The sequence below is a fragment of the Vulpes lagopus genome, chromosome 7, assembly GCF_018345385.1.
Source record: "Vulpes lagopus strain Blue_001 chromosome 7, ASM1834538v1, whole genome shotgun sequence".
NCBI classification, from domain to species: domain Eukaryota; kingdom Metazoa; phylum Chordata; class Mammalia; order Carnivora; family Canidae; genus Vulpes; species Vulpes lagopus.
Window position 1 is genome coordinate 14,090,585 of NC_054830.1, and position 21,893 is coordinate 14,112,477.

At 54.5% G+C, this 21,893-nt stretch overlaps 1 protein-coding gene across 3 annotated transcripts in view; it reads right to left on the bottom strand.

Moving 5' to 3' along the window:
• Nucleotides 1-21,893, bottom strand: part of LOC121495345 (myocyte-specific enhancer factor 2B-like) — a 25,480-nt gene continuing 3,587 nt past the window's right edge. Inside the window, exons 1-10 of one of the 3 annotated variants that reach the window (XM_041762675.1) lie at nucleotides 16,525-16,598; nucleotides 15,592-15,717; nucleotides 3,886-4,063; nucleotides 3,170-3,278; nucleotides 2,036-2,170; nucleotides 1,410-1,557; nucleotides 1,100-1,233; nucleotides 915-1,008; nucleotides 669-780; nucleotides 1-355 (exon numbers count right to left, since the gene is read on the bottom strand). In XM_041762675.1, the coding sequence (XP_041618609.1) occupies nucleotides 130-355; nucleotides 669-780; nucleotides 915-1,008; nucleotides 1,100-1,233; nucleotides 1,410-1,557; nucleotides 2,036-2,170; nucleotides 3,170-3,278; nucleotides 3,886-4,063; nucleotides 15,592-15,601 (1,146 nt within the window). In that variant the 5' untranslated portion in view covers nucleotides 15,602-15,717; nucleotides 16,525-16,598 and the 3' untranslated portion in view covers nucleotides 1-129. Of the gene's footprint in view, nucleotides 356-668; nucleotides 781-914; nucleotides 1,009-1,099; nucleotides 1,234-1,409; nucleotides 1,558-2,035; nucleotides 2,171-3,169; nucleotides 3,374-3,885; nucleotides 4,064-15,591; nucleotides 15,718-16,524; nucleotides 16,773-21,893 lie in introns of those variants that run through there. The other 2 variants (XM_041762673.1, XM_041762674.1) reach the window with 2 other exon arrangements.

Consider the following 21,893-nt stretch of genomic DNA (forward strand, 5'->3'; position numbering starts at 1 on the left):
CTCCAGGCCCTCACTTTGGAGGGTCGTAACTTCTCCATCTTCTCTAAGGACGCGGGGGAGGGAGGTTGGGACCCACGTGCCCTCGCCCAGCCCCGCGTGGGAAGAAGGACCGTGCCATCCCGGGGTCCACTACCGGGCCCAGCCGTCCGCAGTGGGCAGTCGGCGCAGGGGCGGCCCGGGCCGTAGCGGCTCCGCCAGGGGCCGGGACAGGAGCAAGGGGTAGGGGAAAGTCTTGGGAAAGTCTCCGGGGCCCCCGGGGGCCGGCGAGAGGCGCTCGGACTTGATGCTGACTGGGGGGGTCGGCGGGGAGGCACCGCGGGCGGGGGGCCCCTCCTCACTCAGGCTTCGGCCCCCACTGCAGGGAGAGAGAGAGAGAGAGGAGGAGGAGGGCTGTGAGCTCAGCGAGGAAGGGAGGAAAGCCGGGGAGGTGGCATGGCTTGGGCAAAGGCTCGGCAGGAGGACCTTGGGAAAGGAGGGGGTGGCGGTCCCTCCTGGGGCTTCCAAAATAGCCACCCATCCCATGGAGGAGAGTCGGGAGAGGCTGCGTGTCGAACCAGGAGTGGCCGCCAGAGGTCAGCAGTGGCTAGGGGCTTCGGAAGACTTGGGGGGACCCCACAAAAATGACCGCATTAGGGAGGGGAGAGAGGAAGGGCAGTTGGGGCACTTACCTGGGCTGGGGAGGGGCGGCTGGGGGCCCATCGCCCCTCGAGTGCTGCCAGGGGGCCAGCGTAGGGGGCTGCAGTAGGCCAGGGGGTGGAGGAGGGTCTCCTAGACTATATTCTGGGAGGTAGGAGGAATAAACTGAGGCCCTGACCTTAGAGAGCCCCTTGCCCAAGCCTGACCATTCCACCCCTCACCCCCAACAGGCAGTTGTATGGATGTCTCCCTGGGCAGGGCACATAGGGGGTGCATACCTGGGGGGCCTGCAGGGAGGAAGGGGAAACTACCCAGTGGGGGTCCTGGAGCTGTGGCAGAGCACGGACTCTGTAGGCTACCATAGAGGCCTCGCTGTGGGGAGACGATAAAGGGGAAACTGAGGCCCACACCCAGGCCATCCTGCCTTGCCCCATCAGCCCTGCCACACCTTCCCCTCACTCACCGAGGTGCTCAGTCCCCCTCGGGCCCCTGCCAGGCTACCAGGCAGGTCCGGCCTCCGCCCATCTGCTGCCAAGTACAGGGGTGGTGGTGTCTTGCTGGCAAGGTGGCTCGGTGAAAAGAGAGGGTGTGCCAGGCCTGAGGAGCAGGAAACCCCCAGAGAGAGAGGACATGTGGCCATGTCATCTAATGAAGTCTGAGGTCCAGAGGTAATACACAGACAAGCAGTGCCTGAGCCACCTTCCCCACTATGACCCCCCCACCCCGTTGGATCTCCACCCCCTTTTGCCCCAGGGCCTATGGCCCATCCTTACCTGGGGGTCCAGCTTTGGGGGCCGCTGGCCGGAAAGGGGATGGGCGGCTCTGGGCAGGAAGGGCCTCCCCAAGCCCACTGGGGTCACAGCCTGGTGGGGGCAGGGCCCCATATACCATGTCTGGGCTAGGCATTGTAGGGGCTGCTGGCTGAGGGCAGAGAGGACAGGATTGGTTGGAGGAACATGTTGATGAGGACATCAAATCCAACACAGAAAGTCAGGGGCCAGCATCCACTTCTGGAAGCCCTTGCTACTCCTCCCTCTGGCCTACACCCACATGACTGAAGGAGCCTGTGTTCGGTGCTGTCACTCACTGGCAGCTAGGCCCAGGGCCGAGGCTTCTTATTCAATATGGGGTTGGCACTGAGGGGGCTTCCCAGAGTGTTTGATGAATCAAAGAAATAAAGAAGGAAGGGAATGGCTGTCCATTGAACTCTTATTCATCCTTCAAAGCCCCAATGATAATGCCCACTCCTCTAGGAAGCCTTCCCTTTCCACCTAGGCAGAGACGTGTTCCCAAACTCTAGGCTTCTTGGCCTTAGTTCTCTGTCTTAGTCTCAGCCTTGGCCACTTAGGCCTAGGAGGTGAGGGAGGGCCCCTTCCCAGTGGTGCAGGAAGTCACTTACATAGAGCCGGGGCCGGGGCAAGGCTGGGTCACCCCCGTCACCTGCCAACCTCCGCAGCTTCTCTCCTGGCCCCTCGGGCCCTTCATCTGGCTCCAGCTCTGGTCCATCGAGGCCCACACCCCTCCGCTTCAGTGTCTGTGAGGAGCGGAAACAATAGGGTGACCCTCCCACCATCCTAGCCAGGGAACCTGGTTCTATGGGAGAGGGAAGAGACCTACCCCACCCAGCTCTGCGGGTGGATCAGAGTGCAGGCACAGCCTGTTCCAGACAAATCCCATTGACCAAAAACTCTAGTGAGTTACATCTAGTAAATTCCAAATGCCTGTGAGAGAGGGACTGTCCTGCCCTGGTACCAGAGAGGCCCAGGTCACACAGTAGGGGTGGAGATCCACCTGGACCTGCTGGCACTGTCCTAACGCTCCTCCTGAATATAACCCTGATATCTCCATCCTGCTCTTGCGTGCAGCCTCCAAGGCAGGAGTGTAATAGGTATTTAAAAGATGTTGGAGGACAAGGCTTTCCTGAGCTGCTACCCCCGGACCTGCATACTCCTGGACCCTGGTTCTCCTGGACCCCCGCTTCTTCCCACCCTCCTGAAACATTGGGAGTCGCCACGTGCAGTCCTAGGCCTGCTGGTCTCTCCATCTCTGTGGCTTTAGCTTCCCACCTTGGGTAAAGATTCCCATTTCCAAAGGGAAGTGATCTTGCCCATCCTGGGTGGTAGGTGTGGGGGGCAAATTAGCTAACACAGGGGTGTTTCTGCTTCTTTCTCCTGGGGACAGGGCAGCTCAGACAAAACCACTCCCGGACCTCAATGAGGTCTGCTTGCTTTCAGGTGCCCTTTATTCTGTTTCTGCACTCACCAAACAGGTGACAGGATTAAATGAGATGAGGTGTGCGAGGGACACAGAGAGCAGCCCTTGATGCACAGAGGCTGATGTTTTTCTTCCTGCTATGGGGGCAGTTGCTCCTGAGAGGAACCTCATATTACCTCGAACCTGCTTTTAAACCACTCAAACCAGCAGTAAAGCCAGATTACAACACTCATCTTTTGTGCCAACCAAGACTCCCTAGGCTCTGAGCAAGCGCAGTGAGCTGGACTTCGGGGCGCTGGGGTGGAGGGCCCCAGGGTACCTCGAGGATGTCGGTGTTGGTGCGGCTCTCATGGGGCTCACTGTACTCCGTGTACTTCAGGAGCACGCGGTCCATGTCCGTGCTGGCATACTGGAAGAGGCGATTGGCGCTGTTGAAGATGATGAGGGCAATCTCACAGTCGCAGAGCACGCTCAGCTCATAGGCCTTCTTCATCAGCCCGAACTTCCTCTTGGTAAACGTCACCTGGACCCAGGACCCACAGGCAGGGTGGGAGAAGACATGGATTTGGGGTGGCAAGGAGGAGATGGAGGGGCCTCCTGACTCTATGCCTTGGGCACGGTGTCCTTCCTGGCTGTACTGCTCCTTCCTTCTCCCTTCTCAACCTGGCAAACTCCTATTGGTGCTTCAAAACCTAGCCCAAATGTCCTCTCCTTGGGGAAGTTTTCCTTGGTCTCCAGGATAGAGCCCACATTGCCTCTCTGAGCTTCCTCAGGTCCGTGCCTCCCTCTGGACCAGCCCTGGATTGGGTGTGTTTGTGTCAAGCTCCATCTCTCCTACTGGGGCTCCAGTCATCAGGGAGAGTAAATGAATAAATCATCATGAAAATGAGCAAATGCTACATTTCAAACTCTGGACACCGCATCAAGGCTCCCCATTCCCTTAGAGTCCCCCCAAATGGACAGGCCTTCACCCAGGCTGCATCTGCTGCCAAGAACACCCTTCCCCCAACTGCTCTTCCAACCAGTGAAACTCACCTGCCGATTCCTTTGGTCCAGAATGCGCGAGATCTGGATTTTTTTCCTCCCCATTGTCCAAGCTGGATGGAAAGACCTTGGCCTTGGCAGGGAAGGAAGAGAGGACAGAGTGGGCTGATGGAAAGTGAGACCAGGCACCCAGCTTCCCTTCTGTCTTCCGCCTGCCCCCTGCCAAGCACTGAGGGGGAAGATAATGGGGAAATCAAGGCAGGCCAGGTCACCCCCACAACCCCCACCCTCAACCAGCCCAAGATGCAGTAGATGCTCAGTAAACACCTTTGGACCAATTCCACATGAAGAGAAGGCTAACCAGGCAAAGGATTGGGGTACAGCCCTGCCCCTGCCTCTAAAACAAAACAAGCTGGTAATTGTGGGGCCTCAGGGGAGCCTGACCTCCCTAGCCCCTCTGTGTGTGTCATGCACAGCCCATTGTTGTCGGGAGATAAAATGAGCTAACCCATGGGAAGCATTCAGATCCTCCAGGCACACAGTAAGTGCCACATATGTGCCGGTATTATGAGTACTGGCAACAGCCTAAAAGTCCTTGACAGGCCAGGTTGAATGGACATCTGATGCCGATACCTGTCAGCGTTCAGGAAACATTGCTCACTGAATCACTAATCTTGAGCCACTGGAAAAAAAAAAAAAAAAAGCCTGGTCCACACATTGGACACCTTTAAGCCATTCAATCCTGTAACAGCTGCCCAACAAGCAGGATCGAGGGCTGTGGTTACAAGAAAACGTATATTTAAAAATTGCATTGAGAGTAGAAAAAGAACTAGAAAGAAATGAGCAAGATAGGAGTCACTGCTGGGTGGAAATTTATGGGTGAAAATTTTCCCCCTTTTAAAAAAAATTTAGATGCAATTCACACAACCTAAAATTAGCCATTTTAAAGTGTGCGATTCAGTGGCATTTAGTGCGTACACAGTGTTGTACAACCACCATGTCTAGATAGTTCCAGAAAGTTTTCATCCCCCCAAAAGGAGACCCTATGAGTATTAGCAGTCCCTCTCTACCCTCCTTCCCCCAGCCCCTGGCAACCACAGATCTGTCTCTATGAACTTGTGCCTTCTAGACATTTCATGTAAATGGAACCATACAATGTGTGACCTTCGGTGTCCTTTCTTTCCCCCTTCCCTTTTTGATTATCTGAATTTTCTAACTTTCCTGTTTTAGTGATTATATATTATATCCATTTAAAAAAGAATAACAGGGGGGACCTGGGCAGCTTAGTCAGCTGAGCATCTGACTCTTGATTTCAGCTTGGGTTGTGATCTCAGGGTCCTGGGATAGAGCCCTGTGTCAGGCTTCCTGCTCAGCGGAGGGTCTGCTCACCTCTCTCCTTCTGTACCTCCCTGTGCTCCTGCATGCTCTTTCTCAAATAAATAAATGAAAGCTTTTTAAAAAATAAATAAAATAAAATGGATAAATTAATCTTTAAAAAAGGAAAAAAAGTTACAGGTGGGAGTAGGTCGAGACACCCTGAAAAGACCTCAAGCTTAGAGCCCACACTGGGGTTTTGGCCTGAGGTCTGCTTGAAAGAAACCCTGAACCCTTCTCATGAGGACCTTGGATCTCCCTGGAAGGGTACTCAAGGGTGAGAAAGGACAACTCGTGAAGGGCAGCATGTCCCTAAGTTATGCAGCATGTTGGGATCCAGGCTTTCCCCAGCTCTCCCCATGCAGAGCTCCTTGGAATGAAGGAGTCATGTAGCCCATCGTGTAGCATTCATGCCACCATACAGACAGCCACTCCAAGACATCTAAGGCATCCAAGACCCCCTCCACCAACTCTATGACCACACGATCTCCCAGCCCCTCCCATCTCATAGGTGACTGAGGTTTCAGGTGAGGCTGAGGCTTCCAGGGTCAGGCAGGCCTGAGGTCAGGTCCCAGACAGCCTCCAACCCACTGGGCAGTCCTCAGCAAGGGAGGCCTCTCCTCAGGCCTCAGTGTGCTGTTCTGTGGAAGGGCTAGGGATGAAATGCAGAGCACCTGACACAAGGCTTGGGAATGAACTCTTGAGAAGTATAGGAAAATGCGACTCCATCTCCAGGAGCAACCATACCTGCTTCCCAGACTCCAGCTCCAGAGGTTTGGGTGGGACTCTCCATCCCACTGTCCCAGAGTCTCAGGGCCCAGGCGTGTTAGACAACTGTTGTATTTGGCCTGCTGTGTGACCCTACGTGTGCCCTCCACTCTCTCTGGTCTGGGTCTCTGAGCAGTCACAACGATGCAGAGCCAGGACCCATGGGAGCCCTAGCCCTGGCCCCCCAGTTCCAGCTTGACTTGCTAAATTTAACTTCCCAGGCTAATTTTAATTCCTGGCCGGAATCGGGTGATGTTCCCACGGCTGGGACGTGTTGCCCCAGCCCTGACAAGTCCCTGGGGACAGAAGAGGGGCACTGGTCCGGAGGTCCTGGTGCCAAGGTGACTCCGGAAATGCCCCCGTGCCTGGGGTCCCATGGGAACGTGGGACTCAGACATGAATCTGGGCCTGGAAGATCTGAATGTGGACACTACTCAATCTGTCCCCAGTTTAGACGAACACATCCTGGCCAGGGCAGGGTTCACATAATGAGGGAGCCCCACAAACCAGAAGGCCCAGGGGTGGGGGTGGTCTCTTGGAGCCAAGACAGGAAGTGAGTTCCAAGTAGAAGGAGGAGCAGGTACCAAGGCTCTGAAGAAGGATGAGACACAGTAATGAAGCTGGAGCAAGGAAGCCAGGAGTAGAGGTCACAGGGGCAAGGTCACTTCGGTCCTCTGAGCTGTGCGGAGGACTGTGGGTTTTGGTGTAAGAGTGACAGAGAGCCATGAGAGGGTTTTGAGCATGGGATGGGGTTTGATATATCATTTATAAATTTAGCCACAGTTGTCACGGGGAACAGCAGGCAGCAGACTTGAGGGGAGACCAGGGCTGCGTCCATCTGGGCAGAGACTAGGGGCGAGCCACCTCTCCTCCAGTTCTAGACCCACATCATACACTTTAAGTCAGTATACTCCAGGGGTCTTTGGTTCCTCCAAAAGCCACCAGATCCTCTGCCATCTCTGGGGCCAGGCCTGACAGATGCAGATGGGCTCATGCTGGAGTTTGACTCTTCTGACTCTCAGTGACCTCGAAGCCCCCAGTCCTCACCTGAGAACCAAAGCCATCTCCTATTCTGGCCCTTGAGGGATCCACCCAGCACACAGCTCTGATCACACCCCTGCCTGCTCACACACTCTCCATGGCTCCTCTATGCCCTCAGGAGAAATTTCTAGTTTCCAACTGGGCATTTGAAGCCCTGCCCCAATCAGCCCCTGCCCATCTTAATCTGCCCATAACAAAATGACTCTGCCTGGAAAGCCCTTTTTTCACTTGGCCAACTCCTATTCACACTTCAAAACGCAGCTTAAAAATTCATTCCTCCAGGAAGTCCTCCCTGCCCTCACTCTGGACTCCTACAGCTCCCGAAGTTCCTCTCCAGTTTTGACCCCATGGGGTTAGGGGTGGGTATATCCAGCTCTGTCCCCCTCAGACTGGAAGGCCCGCAGGACCAGATTTAGTGAATGGATCAGGTCAAAAGAGACTCTGAACTCCCCCCCAGCTTCCCTCAACAACTTCCTCTCAGACTCCCCCAGCTGACTCCTTACCCAGAAATACATGGGCATGCAAATCCAGTCACTCAGCGTTGACCTGTCTCAAGCCCAGGTGTGAAGGGCCAGCCAAGGAATGCGGAGGCGGAAGGCCCAGAGTGTGCATGTATATTTGTACTCACATGCAAATCCCCACTGAGCCGCAGACAGACCCGGTGGCCTGTTCTCCAGATGTTGGCGTGATCGGAACTGCTGGGGGGAGGTAGCAGCACATGCTGAGTGTGCCAGGCACGAGGGGGGGAGGCCTCTTCTGTGCACACATTCCCCAACCCCCCCCCCCCACGATATCCAGCCAGAAAGTAGAGAGCTTGTGGCATCTGCTCAGCAGAGAAGCAGAGAGATGGACCCATTGACCCAAGAATGGAGCAGGGAAGAAGGGTCAGGAGAAATCCAAGAGGAAATCTCAGAGGAAGAAGCATGTGGTTGGAGTTTCCTTGATGGACAGGTTGGGTGGGGGCCTGAGCAAATGAGCAGGGAGCAGGCATTTGAAGCCAAGAGTCCAGCACTTCCCTACCCTTTTCTTCATACCCTCATGCTTAGCATGTAGTATCAACCATGTGCCAACCACTGCGATAAGCTGACCACAAAAGAAGTAGAAAGTTTAAGTAGATCAAAGACCAGAGAAGATTAGAAAAGTGACTCAAGACCCACCATTAAAAGGACAGCAGGCCCAGATGGTTTTACAGCTTTTATCAAACCTCAAAGGAGAGGGAAATGCAACGTTATTAAAACTAACTCAGGGGACGCCTGGGTGGCTCAGCGGTTGAGCATCTGCCTTTGACTCAGGTAGTGATCCCGGGGTCCCGGGATTGAGTTCCACATCGGATTCCCCACAGGGAACCTGCTTCTCCCTTTGCCTATGTCTCTGCCTTTCTCTGTGTGTCTCTCATGAATATATAAATAAAATCTTTAAAAAAACAACAACAACTCAGATCTTTGCAAACAATGAAAATTGTCCAAATCATTTTTATGAAAACTCCTATATGTCAGAACCCAAATGGGACACCTGGGTGGCTCAGCAGTTGATCATCTGCCTTTGCCTCCAGAATTCCAGGATCTCTGTTTCTCCTCCTTCTGCCGTGTCTCTGCCACTCTCTGTGTCTCTCATGAATAAATTTTTAAAATCTTTAAAATAGAACCTGAGTAAGTCCAAAAAGTGAGGTGTATTGACCACAAAAGGGGCCATGTGAACCCATGTGAATTCTCAGGGATTCTAGGGAAGACATCTTTGAAGAGGTGAGATTGGAGCTGAAACCTGAAGCACGAGAAAGAGACAACCAAGCAAGGGAAGGGCCAGTCATGGGAGAATGGCGGGGAAGGGTGTTCCTGGCAGGGGCATCTCTAAGGGCAAAGGTCTGGAGCCATCAAGAGTTTGATATTTTAAAGGAATCACAGATGGCTGTATGGTTGGACAGTATGACAGTGGGGAGATGGGGGAGGGATGGAGGATGGTGTAGGGATAATTGTGGGGATCTGATCACATAAGGTCACAGCAAAGACTGTGGGCTTCGCTCTGAGGTCAATGAAGAGCCATGGAGAGTTTGGGGGCAGGGGCATCGGGACATAATTTTACAGTTTGAAAAATCCCCTTGTACTCTCTTACATTGCTGGTGGGAGGGGAAAGAGGTGGAGCCACTCTGGAAAACTACCTGGTGTCTACTAAAGGGGAATATATGTCTTCCCTATAACCCAGAGATCTCTCTTCTCAGTATTCACCCAAGAGAAACGGATCCACATTTTACCAAAGGACACTGGCAAGAGTGTTTTCAATAGCTTCATTCATCGTTGCCCCCAAGCTAGAACCCACCCAAAGGGCCCCCATGGGAGACTCAGTTAATACTCTCTGCTAGATTCTGTGATGGATTACTACACAACACAGTAAAAGGATGCACGCCAGCACCATGCAACCATACAGGTAAACCTCCCAGACCGCGGACCGATTCCACGATGCTGGACTCAACAGAGGGGACACACTGGGATGCCTGGGTGGCTCAGCAGTTGAGTGTCTGCCTTTGGCTCAGGATGTGATTCCCGGGTCCTGGGATCAAGTCCCACATCGGGCTCCCTGCAGCCTGCATCTCCCTCTGCCTCTTTCTCTGTGTGTCTCTCATGAGTAAATAAATAAAATCTTAAAAAAAAAAGAGGGGACACACTCCGTAATCCCATTCACATGAAGTTCCAGAAGAGGCAAAATTCCCTTATAGTGATGAGGATCGGCACAGTGGCCACCCTGGGCAGGCTCTGTGACAGGGCAGCGGGAGCCTCAGGAGGCTGCTCACTGGTCCAGAGTCCAGGCACTCAGGCATGTTTCATTTGTGTAAATGTGTTAGCCCCATTCTGATGATTTGTGCATCTTTCTCTCTATGATTTATCTCAACTAAACTAAAAGGGTTTTTTTTGTTTTTTTTTTTTTTAAAGCTCATGGCTGCCAAGGAGGTAGCATCTAAGAAGGAGGAAAGTGACAGGGAGAGGCTGGGGCAGGTGTCCAGGCAGGAGACATGAGGCCTGAACTGGTGGCATACTTGGCAGGGGGAAGAAGAGCTGGGCATCCCAGGCCTGAGCGCTGCGCAGAGAAAGAACTGAGAGGACAAAGGAAGATTTCCTGAGTGCCCGGAGATCATAAACTCTCTGTACCTGTGGTCGCTAAGTCAATCAACAAACACCTTTGGTCCATAAACTATCACCTTCTTGACCTGGTGTGTCCTTTTACCACCTTGGTGATGGAGATATGGGAGCTGGAAAGGAAGCCACCCTCCCACTGACCCTTTACCACTGCACCCTCCCCATCTGAGGACTCCATTTTCTCACTTGTAAATGGGGGTGAGAATCTTTCTCCCAGCAGCTGGGGAGAAGAGGGTAGTGGATGGCTCTGCTGACCTTGTCCTCTGGCCTTCCAGAAGCCAGGAGGAAGATGGGCAGGGCCTTGGAACTGGGGGTGCTGAGTCAGCATGTCATCCCGCAAGATCACAGCGACACGCTGGGTGACATCGAACCCCCACTTCCTCCCCCATAAAATGGGTCACAAAATTCTGACCTCAAAGGCCTTGTGGTGAGGGTTTGAGAGAAAAGACCAGGAGCCAGTCAAGTTCCCCTTCTTGGCTCCCAGTGGGGCTTAAATGCGGGACGAGTGGCACAGTCACGCTGCCAGAGCCCTGAGCCCAGAGGCCACAGATTGCCGGGGCACCTGAACCGGGAAAGGAGGGGAGGAAAGGAGAAGTGAGAGGCAGGTGGGTGGCCGTGGGGGAGGGGAGGGCCCACGGGGACGCGGCGAAGCGGGGAGGGGGCGCCGCTCCTGGGCCGCTGCAGCGAATCAGGCCTGCAGCCCCGCCTCACGCAACCCAGGAGGTGGTTTCATCACCTGTTCCCCAAGTACCTCATTACAGGCGACAGGAAGAGCCCCTTGGAAAGCTGGGACCCCCCCCTCCCCTCTCTTGAGGGCTCAAGCTGTTCCGACCCCAGCTGCCAGCGACCCTCCCCTCCCCAGCAGGGGCCCTGGGCCTGCCTCCTACCCTGGGGGCCTGGGGAGATGGTGCCCCAAGTGAGGGGCCTCTATGGGTGACTTAGGGGCTGGCTCAGCCCACAGCGGTCCCAGAGGGCAGGTGGGCTCTGTCAGTGACTCTGGTGGGGCCAAGCTTCTGTGGGCCTCAGTTTCGTCCACCAGGAAATGGGGAGAGTCAGGGCTGCCTTGTTGAGCTGAGGAGCAAGTCTTCACAGCAGGTGCTCTGCAGTTGCTAGGAGCTTTCATGGTCATATGGTCAGCTCTGCTCAGCCCCCAGGGGGGGGGGGGGGCAGATCAGAGCAGGGGACCTAGGCAGACTAGGCAGTGGGGGTTGAGGAAGCTCATTCCTCAGATGGACAGATGAGGGTAGGGAGATGCCCCACACAAGGAGTCTCCCAAACACATGCAGAGCCCTTCAAAATCCACAGATGCTTAAAATATACATAGATATCTTGGGCACATGCATCACCCCCAAGCACATGTGAATCCCTCCGTACAAAAGTCCCCAAAAGATGTGCAGTCCAAAATACAGACCCCTCCAAACCCATACAACTTTCCAAACACACGTATCCTCAAAACACACTCAGATCATCCTGCATATGCAGACCCCCAAATACACACAGACCTCTCCAGACACACACCGGGCCCCTAACACATTCCAATTCCCCAATTGCACACAAACTCCAAAATACATGCAGGCGCCCCCAAACATACCATGCCCCCCAAACACACACATGTTTTTTGTCCATTTCCCGTAGATCCCTGGACACAGGTAGGGCTCCTAGATCTGCAGTGGTAATGCCCAACCCTCTGGCTCCTTAAGGCAGAGTGGTTCGCAGCTCCAGGGGAGAATCGGGGGCTGGGGAGTCTGTGGGAAGTGAGCATTTGGAGGGGGCCACATATTTGGATGCTTCATGGGAGTCACAGGCTTCAGTGGAGCAGGTGGCAGGGGATTGTAGAGATCTTTGTGGTGATCCTGGGCACTCTAGGGGTCTGAGAGTGGGATGTGTCACCCACACGCACTCGGAATCCCAGAAACAGAATGTTCCAGTTGGAGAATACCCCTAGGGGTTCCTTGTCCATGGGTCCCTCTGGCACCCATGGGGAAACTGAGGCCTAGTGGAGTCCCTCAGACCTCCTCTCCACAGGTATGCTCCTTGGAGGGCCCACTGTGGCCATGTGCTGAGAGGCCAGGGCTGTGACTGTGGGCCTGGCCAGGCCAGGGTCAGTTCCTGGCTCCACTGCACATTCACTGCCTGACATGCTCTGAGGCTTAGTTTCCCCGTTTGTGCCACGAGTCCCTGGGAGCTCCCCAGGAGCCTACCCACCTGTCCCTCCTCTTTAGAAAGGCCTCACCTACCAGCAAATTCCTAGTACACCTTCTGCCCCTTTTCGGGCATCTGACATAGCAGCCCCACACATTCCGGTCACCCGGCTTTGACCGGAATTCTCTTAGGCTGGGGGGCCTTTCCCCTGGAACCCCGTTGCCCAGATCACCCAGGTCTGAGAAACTGCTCCATGTCCTCTGAGGCCAGGCAGACATTCCTTTTTCTGGAGGAACCAATTTCCCAGGGGAGTTTCGTCTCTCCCTGAGGCACTCAGTCCTACCGGAAACTTTTTGTGTTTCTTTGTTACTTTCTTGGACAATCACATTGCCCCATCAGGAGCCTCCCCAGTGCCTAGCACACAGTAGGCCCCTGATCACCCTTCCTTGAGGAAAGGAGCAAACTGCTTTTTTTATAAATGGAAGAAATGGGACCCTTGGATGCCTCAGTGGTTGAACATGTGCCTTTAACTCAGGGCATGATCCTAGGGTCCCGGGATCGAATTGACCCTCGCAATGGGCTCCTTGCAGGGAGCCTGCTTCTCCCTCTGCCTATGTCTCTGCCTTTCTGTCTCTCATGAATAAATAAATAAAAATTTAAAAATAAATATATGGAAGAAACATTGACCACCTGTTCAGTTTTCTTTTAAGTGCCCTGTGACCCATAAAACAAATTTGAGTCCCGTCCCCTTCTGGTCTGAGACCCCTGCTCTAAAACGGTCACCAGCATAAAGACCAACTGGATGGTGCTCATCTTCCTCTCAAGCCCAGGGACTGACCCTCTGTAGATCCCACCGTCCATCTGGGAAGGAAATCATGTCTCTCATCTGCCAAAAAGGTCAGTTTCTCTGACATGGCCACTGCAAACAGAAGCCTGCTACCCCATCCCACCTCCCTGAAGGATTTGGGACCCTGACCCCTGGAGTTGGGAGAGACTCCACATTCAGAACCCAACCCTGCTGCCCTAAGTTGGAGCCCAGAACCACCAAGGCACCCAGTGATGTTCCCCGAGCCATACGGGCAACTGCAGAGACGGCCCAATATTTCCCTCTCTTTGTTCCAGAGAAAGATCTCCCCATGGGACCCCAGAAATTCATCCCCAGAGGCCAGGGCCTCCCTGCTTGGGAAATTAGCACATCTGTCAGCGCTGGGCAGAAGGGACTCGGCCCACAGCCCAGCAAACCCAAGACATAGTCATCCAAAGATGAGATCTTTGGGCAGCCCTGGTCCCTATACTCTTCCCTAGAAGTGTCTGGGAGCACACCAGGTACAGGGGACACGGGGGCAGGGAGTGGACAGACCCAGCCCTGTGGGAGAGGTGACAACAGACACATAATCATGGAAGACACAGAGGCCTTCAAGGAAGAAATTCAACAGGGGAAAGCAGGAGGGGTGGCTGGCAGGGGAGGGAGCTGCTTTGGACAGAGGGGTCAGAAGGGCCTTTCTGAAAATGGGGTCCTCATGGATGAGAGGACAGCCATGTGGGGGAGGGACAACCCGGTGGAAGAAATGGCAGGTGAGAAGCACTTGAGGTATGAACATGCTGGCCAGCTTCCAGGTGCAGGGGGAGCCAATGTGACCAAAGCAGGGGGAGTAGGAGCCTACGAAAATAGAGGAGGGCAGGGGGGCCACATGGGGCCTCAGGGGTGGGGATGACAGAGTGACTGCAGAGCGATGGGGAGCCATGGAGGGTGCATGAGTAGATGAGAGCTGCGATCTGACTCAGGATTTTCAAAAGACCCCTTGGCTCTCATGAGGAAAAGCCCTATTGGGACAGGGGGCCAGGACAGCATCTTGTGGGAAACATGAGGGCTGTGAGTATGGAAAGTAGAGAGGGGCAGGCCTGTGCCCATGGCCTATGACTCCTCATGCCAAGTGGCCTCAACTGCTCCCTTCTGAGGGATCCTCAGTTGAGGGATCCTCAACTGCTCCCTTCTGACCTCGCCTTGATCTCGGGTGAACTGGACCTGGAGATCAGGCCAGGAAAGCGGACAGCCCTGAGGCCTCCTTGGCTCTGGTAGAGGGTGGGGTGGGGATGGGCCTAGATGGGGCTCACAGGCACTTCCACTCGGTCACAGTTCGGATGGCACCTCTATTATTGAGTGCCTACTGTCTGCCCAGGCCCACATGCCACCTCATTTACACACAGAACCTGCCTGACCCACAAACAGCCCAGTGAAGCGGAGATCACTGTCCCTATTTTACACAAGAGGAAGCAGTCTTCTCTGGGCCACACAGCAAGACCCCCAGATCTCAGCCTAGCCTGGGCTTGTACCCCAGGGCCATCCTGCTGCATCCCAAAGTCACCATTCTGGGAAGTGAGCCTGGGACATTGTTGGGGTCCAAGGCACTCATTCCTGGACCTGGAGGTGACAGGGCAGCCTCACAGCTCCCAAGATGCAGGCACAGGGAGACCCCTTTTGGGGGGTTGAGAAATGGGATCCAACCTCTGTGTTCACCCCACAGGGATTCAAGGGCCAGGGTTGGTGATCTCTCTGACCTCGAATGGGATCCCAGTGTATGATAAATCCTCCCTGAAAAATGACATGTCTTCAGGTGCATATGTTCCTCAAATCTTCTAGAAGGCCAGACCCCTAACATTTCTACACTCATTGCATCTAAGTTGGGGTGACAGATGATTTTAATTCCCTTTCCCCTCTTACTTTGCATTTTCCAGATATCTGCCTAGTTGGGTAATGATTTAACAAAATCAATCATTAGTCAGAGGTTGGATGCAAGACTGAGCTCAACTTGCTCAGGTCACAGGGGCAGCTGCAGAGCTCAGAGAGGGGCAGCGAGCTGTCCGAAGTCACACAGAGAAGAGAGAAGACTAGGCCCCTTGTCCCAGGCTTTGTTCTCTCCGGGTGGCAGAGGGGTAGCTTTGAGCCCACACTTTTTCTGAGGGTCCTGGATAGCTCCATCTGGGCTCAGTCTTCCCTCCCTGCAAAATCGGAGCTTGAGACCAGATAAACAGCTTCCAGTTCTTGTAGGTGAGACCCCCTGCACCCTAAATGTTGTAAAATTCCATTCTCTGGAAGCCAAGATTCACTTCTTGACTCAGGCAGCAGGAGGCAGGCATGGGGACCAGATGGAGGAAGGCTGACTTCTCCCAAAGCCACTTTGACCTTTGCAATCAAACCCCACATGCTTGTCCTTCCAAGTCTAAATACTGTTTGAACCCAGTTTCCATCACCCCAATAATCAGAGTTCTAGTCATTGGATGCCAAATGTCCAGAGATCCTGACCTTCCTGCATGCGGATTTTCAGCCAGGCCAGGCATGAAGTCTCAGCTGTTTCCGACTTCTCAAGCCTGCAACAAAGGGACTGAGGATACCAGGTAGATCAGTCCGCTATGTCTGCAGCCCTGGACCCTGAGAGAAGTGGGGGGGGGGTGCAGGGTGAGCATGACTGTGAAAGTAACGCAGCCACCACCTTGTCATGTGCTGACAATCTCAGAGGGCTGTGACTATGTTCCTGTACCCATCTCTCATATGGGTAAACTGAGGCACAGGGAAGGGGGTGACCCAGGCAGCTGTGCCTCCTCCACCCAGGGCTCCATACCTCCTATTCTGCCCCCAAGCCTCACCCCAAGGCACCCCATGGACCAAGCTGAGGTCCCACATTTGCTGCCTGAAGCCCAAACTCCACAGGACAAGTAAGGGTTATGGCAGTCACAGGCACACATGGATAGTCATGCCACATGCAGGTGTGGGACAGTGACACACAAGGGCAAAGCCATAGCAGGAAGGCACTGGGTTGTGTACAAGGGACTAGAGGATGTGCAAAGGGGTACATCCCAGGAGAGGGGGACACTCCAGCTCACAGACTCAACACACAACTCACAGACACATAAATGGGGTCCATGGCCCCATAATTTTGGACACTCAGTTCCCCAAATGACATCAAAACCCTTAGACACACAACCTCTCAGAAACACAAACCTTGGGCTTGCAACTCTTTGGACACATCCTCCCCCTCGAACACACCCCTCGGATTCACACCCTTTGGACACAGCCTCTCAGGACACACAAACTCTCAGGCTCACATCCTAGGACGCACATCTCTTAGACACACAACTCTCCACAGCGCAGCAGCACACTTGGACTTCCAAACCCAACCCTACCCACAGGTGCAGTTCAAAGGACACCACACAAACCTCGGCCGGACGCGACACGCACCTGCTGGGCCTGGGCCCCTTGCACGCTCGCCTACCAGTCTGGCAGCAGCAGCAGCAGCAGCAGCAGCAGCAGCAGCAGCAGCAGCGCAGAGCTCGGAGCGCCCCGCGGCCACAGGTGCCATCAGCAGGGGCGGCCCCGCCCCCACGGGAGCTGATTGGGCGGGTGGGTCTCATTTGCATATGAGCCGTGATGGGCAGGCACTTGGGCGTGGCCCCGCCCCGGGAGTTCTGGGGACCCGGACTCAGACCCTGGAAGACGCCGAAATGAGAAGGGCGTATGATGGAGAAAGGGAGCCAGGGCGGAGCTGGATCACACCCGCCAGGCTTCCCCCGCCCTCCCTGGGTGCCCTGACCTTACTACAGTGACCCTGACGCTAATTCGGACCCTGTCTCTAATTAGGATCACTGCTAGCCCCAACCCTAGGCTTATTCGAAACGGAGTGAAATATAACTGACCCACGACCCTGTAGGACGTCCCCAGGGACGGAGCCTTTCTAGAAGCCAACATTGATCCCTGCTCTCACCCAAATGGAGAGACTGCAGAGAGTTGGCTCTGGGGTCGCCTATGTGGGCTTGCTCATCTGTGCCGTCCTGTAGCTGGATGCTTGCTTGCCTCCCTTGTCTCCACAGGAGGGCAACAGACCCCTCTGGTTGCTGGGTGCCCTCCTCAGCTTAAAAGGTCAGCCTTGTGCAGGGGGCGTGGCTTCCAGAGCTAGACCCCCGCCCAGACCCCTATATCCATTCTCTCCTTGGGATCCTAGCACCACCTAGCATCACCCAGAACAGGGCCAGGCCCAGAAGGTAAATCAGAGCAGGGTTGGTGAGTGAATCAATGTGAACAGATTATAGAATGAAGATGACTTTGGACTGTGTAATCCTGGAGAAACCCCTGGTCGGGAGAAAGCAGAGCTGCCATACACTCCCCCAGCTCTGGGGAGTCACGACAAGGCCCAAGGGGCGGGGGAGGGCCTCCCAGAAAAGGGGTCATTTTACTGGGCCTTGAAGCCTGAGCAGGAGTTTGCCACTGGGGGAAGGCAACAGCACTTGCAAGGGTGTAGAGGCAGAGTGCGGAGCATTCTTTGGCAGGGGAAGATGAGAGAGATGAAGCCAGTGCAGTAGGCAGAAGCAGAATGGGCTGAGCACCCAAAGAGAGGCTGAGAGATGGAGAGGAGGGGGTCGGTTGGGGGCAGATAAAGTGGGAAAGCAGAGGAGTTGCAACCGCTGCCTGGTATCCACCTTCTTGGAAGACAACAGGAAATGGCTAGATTCCTGGACTCGGTGGGGAGCATGTAAAGATATCAATGTGGGAGAGGGGACACTGAGGCAGGAAACTGGGGTTCTGGGAGGCCTTTCCCCAAACCTCAATCTACCCATCTGTGACATGGGCAGTTTGGATCCCTAGTCTGGGCAAAGCATTCATCTTTGGACATAAAGTATGGTTCACATTGTCATAAGAAATTAGAGACCAGGGGTCCTGCCTCTGCCCCCAAGGCACTGTCCCACAATGCCCAATGCCAGATACTCAGGTATCCCAAGGATGCACCAGAGCCCAGGCTAGAATGGGGGCTTCTGCCTTGGTTCCAAAGCAGAGAACAAGGCTTGGGGAGCGTGAAGGTGGCTGGGGAGCCCCGGGCCCCCCGAGGGCTGCTCTGTTTACCCGTGGCTGCCCGCCTGCCTCTGATGCAACAGGCAGGCTCTGGTTACGTGAGGGCAGCAGCTGGCGCAGCTCTGGGAGCAGCCAGGGTGTGTCTGGAAGGGTCTGTCTAATCTGAGCTGGCTGGGCCTGACCCCATGCATCCCACCCACTGCCCCCTCCCACCACTAAGGCTCCCCCCCACTGCCACTGATGCTCCACACCCCTTCCCCTTCTGACCAATTCCACCTTCTGTATTCACGCTGTTTCCTCTAACAGCCTGTCCTTTTTGTCTTTATCCCAGTTCCTGTCCTACACCCTCCCTCCTCGAGATCCTCCCCTACAATGTCAGCAGGAGAAGGCTTTGAAGGACCCTCCCTGGCAGGTAGAGTATCGTCCAGCAGATAGGTCCTCAGGCTTAGAGAGGCTGGGTCTGCATCCCAGCTCTGGGTCCCACTCACTACGTGACCTCAGGCTGGTCACTGCATCATAGTGAGCCTGTTCGCTCATGTGAAAAGTGGGGACAATAGCAACCCCTCCTCCTGGAGGCTGGAATCATTTTGGGGCCCACCATCAATGCCCCCTCCTCCCATCTGGGGTTCCTCTACCCCCATCCCTCCCCCTAGCCCAGCGCTGACCCAGGCAGTTGGGGATGTCTGTGTCTGTGTGTGAGACTCAGTTTCCCCCATCGTGGAGATTCCTCTGGCTGGGGTCCCATGTGTGGTGGCACCAAAGGGGTGTCCCCAAGGGTTTCTTGAAGAACTGGAGAGCCCTAGAGTGGGTCTGAGTGATGGAGGGACATGGGGACCAAGCTCGAGGCATCCAAAGACCTTGCTAGGGGATGTGTCAGAGCTATGAAGGGATTTCTCAGGGATAGGACCCTCTGGGAGTGTAAAGCAGGCCTGAAATAAAAAACAAAACTTGAATTGGGGCTAAAGACAAATAGCCAAAACTGAACTCTGATTCCCATCCTGACCACTGTGGACCAACTGGGGGCAAGTCACTGACCTCTTGCGTCTCCTTTTAGTCCATCCACAGATTTGAAAGAGCGTGAAGTGGCTTCACAGTTCACCCAGAGCTAAGATCCTTTCCAGGTCATCCCTACCCTCATGGGTACTAGGTTCCAACTTGAATGCCTCATGGCACAGGGAGCTCACTGCCCCTCTCCCATCTACCCCCACCTCCTATCTCTGAGGCTCTCCTGGGAGCAAGTCCTACTGAGTTGGGCTTGGGAATGCCCACACCTCTACCTTGGCAAGGAGGGGAGGCTGCTGGGAAGCCCAGGAGCACACGGGTTGGGGGGGTGGGGGGGAGATGTGAGGTCCTACTGGGTAATCCGGTCTCATGGAACCCTAGTTCAGTCTCTGAAAAATGGGAGAGAGGACATATGAGGTGAAAAAGGATAGAGGATCAAAATGCACCCACCAGGAACAGCCAGGAATGTGGACAATGACCATTTGGGAGGCCCGAAGGCCTAAGTCTTTCCCTCTTGCACCCCCTGGTGGCCAGCGAGTGTGGGCACGCTCTAGGTGGTAAGTGTGAGGACAAATAAAATGCTAATAAACCAGCAGCCAGCGGGAGCCCTCCTGCTGGGAGGCTGGTGGGGTCTTCAGCTCAGAGTCCTGCTCTTTGAATGGAGAATACTATTAGTCACACTAGCTGAGATCACATGCAGGGGCTCTGGGTAGTGGGGAGCCCTGGGAGGGTCTGGGGCACACCACAGCTGGGCCCTCCTAGCTCACAGTCCAGAGCAGCCCAAGGCAGCCCCTGGAATATATGCAATTAACTTATTTAGCTGCTTGTCTGACCGCCAGGTCTGCCAGGGCTGGCTGGTTTCGCTCACGGGGCATCCCTCGGACAGGGTCTGGCCACAGAGAACAGTCAAGGTTTGCTGGACGAATGGCTGCTTGATGGACAGATGGAAGGACAATCGGACGAGAAGGGCCTTCAGAGTAGTCAGAGGGAAAGTGACTCTGGGGGTGCCACACACCAGTCAAGGCCACTAATGGGGTGGACCTAAGAATCCTCCCTCCCCACTAAACGGAACTGAGTGGGGAGGCAGGATGTTGGCATTGAGGCCCCTAATATACCCTAGAAAGGGGAGAGAACTGGCTCCTATTTCCTGGCAGTGGGAGGTAGTCCTTCTTGCATACTTTCTGTGTTCATGAACCCCATCCTAGGCCCGCAGGCCTCTCCACAACACTGACACCCCACCAGGACCCTCTCTCTCCCCCCACAAGGGTGCCCCCAATCCTTGCCACCCCTCTCTTCCAACATCCGCGCCACCAAGGAAGGTGTGGGGGATCCTCTCAGAGCTGTGAGGCTGAGACCCACCCCGACTATACCCCCAAACAACTCCATTCTGATTTTTCTGATATCTGCTGCTGGATCCTGCACTGGCACACTGCTGGCCTTGGCAGCGTACAAACCGAGCATCACAATCTTCCAGGCTTGAATTTCATAGGGGTCAGGGTGGGCTCTTCTGTAGTTCACAGAAATGGACTCAAAGCAATTTTGGCAAATGGAGTAAGTTAGAGACTAATGAAATTGAAGAACTTAGATCTCCTAGTGTCGGGTACAGTTGGATCTAAGATCCCATGCAGTGTTCTTGGGTCTTCCTTCCATCTGTCTAGCTCCACAACCCTAGTGGGAAGACAGTGACTTTCTCACGCTTCCAAACAAAACTCCTGGGTGAAACCCTCACTGGGTCACATGCTCATCTCCACCCAATCACTGTGACCTGGGATGTGGAGCCTCTGATTGGCCAGGCCAGTGTCCCACAACCACCCATGGAATTAAAGGTGACTGTTTCTATATGACCTGAGTCTGTGGTGGGCATTTCTGCTCAAGACAAAATGTGGACCAGGATGCCTGTGTGGCACAGTGATTGAGCATCTGCCTTTGCCTGAGGGTGTGATCCCGGAGTCCCAGAATCGAGTCCCACATCAGACTCCCTACATGGAACCTGCTTCTCCCTCTGCCTGTCTCTGCCTCTCTGTGTGCCTCTCTTAAAAAAATAAAAAAAGACAATGTGGACAATGTAGGCAGCTACACAAATGTCCACCTCAGCCTGTAAAGAAGATCCAGCCCAGCCTTCCTTGTCCAGGTGGAGAAAAGGGGGACCAGAGAGACCCAGCTCTAGGCCCCATGTCACATAGCATGTCAGAGGTAGGGCTATAGAACTCAGCCAGACTGGAGTCTGCTGTGTGACATTGTACAGGTCATGCTACACCTTTTTTTTTTTTTTTTTTTAAGATTTTATTTGTTTATTCATAGACACAGAGAGAGAGGCAGAGACACAGACAGAGGGAGAAGCAGGCTCCATGCAGGGAGCTCGATGTGGGACTCGATCCTGGGTCTCCAGGATCACACCCCAGGCTGCAAGCGGCACCAAACCGCTGCACCACCGGGGCTGCCCAGGTCACGCTACACCTTGAAGACTCTTTTCCCTCTTGTATTTGGGGGTGACACCTGCCTTACTGGGCTACCTGAGGATGAAGGATGAAAAGGTGACCCTTGCAAAAGCTTCAACATTGTACCAGGCATGCAGGATCGTGGATCGGGATTAACAAGGTGGCAGTTTTGGGTCTGAGGGGCTGTGGCCATGACTGTGTCCATGATCAATGGGGGACAGGTAGGAGTCCAGGGGCAGCAAAGCCTCATCTCTACATATTCACAGAAGGGTCCAGAGGCTCTGGGCAGAAGAGGAATGTGCTGGCCACACTTGCTTGGTCTTC